This window comes from Penaeus monodon, chromosome 19 (assembly GCF_015228065.2).
Source record: "Penaeus monodon isolate SGIC_2016 chromosome 19, NSTDA_Pmon_1, whole genome shotgun sequence".
Lineage (NCBI taxonomy): Eukaryota > Metazoa > Arthropoda > Malacostraca > Decapoda > Penaeidae > Penaeus > Penaeus monodon.
In genome coordinates this window covers 23,109,274-23,109,527 of record NC_051404.1, presented here as the reverse complement: position 1 = coordinate 23,109,527, position 254 = coordinate 23,109,274, and the positions used below count along the sequence as shown (strand labels likewise).

The 254-nt window shown below is 29.9% G+C and overlaps 1 protein-coding gene across 1 annotated transcript in view; it reads left to right on the top strand.

Moving 5' to 3' along the window:
* Window positions 1-254, top strand: part of LOC119585135 (ubiquitin-conjugating enzyme E2 K-like) — a 15,575-nt gene that overhangs the window by 11,339 nt on the left and 3,982 nt on the right. The window contains exon 3 of the mRNA XM_037933766.1: window positions 15-97. Coding sequence (XP_037789694.1) covers window positions 15-97 — 83 coding nt within the window. The remainder of the gene's footprint in view (window positions 1-14; window positions 98-254) is intronic.

Genomic DNA, 254 nt, shown 5'->3' with positions numbered 1-254 from the left:
TTTTTGTTCAACAGGTAAAGTTTGTCACAAAAATCTGGCATCCAAACATTTCCTCAGTAACAGGGGCTATTTGTCTTGACATCCTTAAGGACCAGTGGTAAGTCTTAAAGTATTATTCTGTGTAATTTGTTAGTACTATGGAAAATTATTGGTTTAATGATTGCTATTTTATTTATGCTTTTTTAACCTTATATATCTAATCTGTTCTAAACCCTACCACTTGTAGTTTAAAATCACTTTTATTTTTTTCTCGT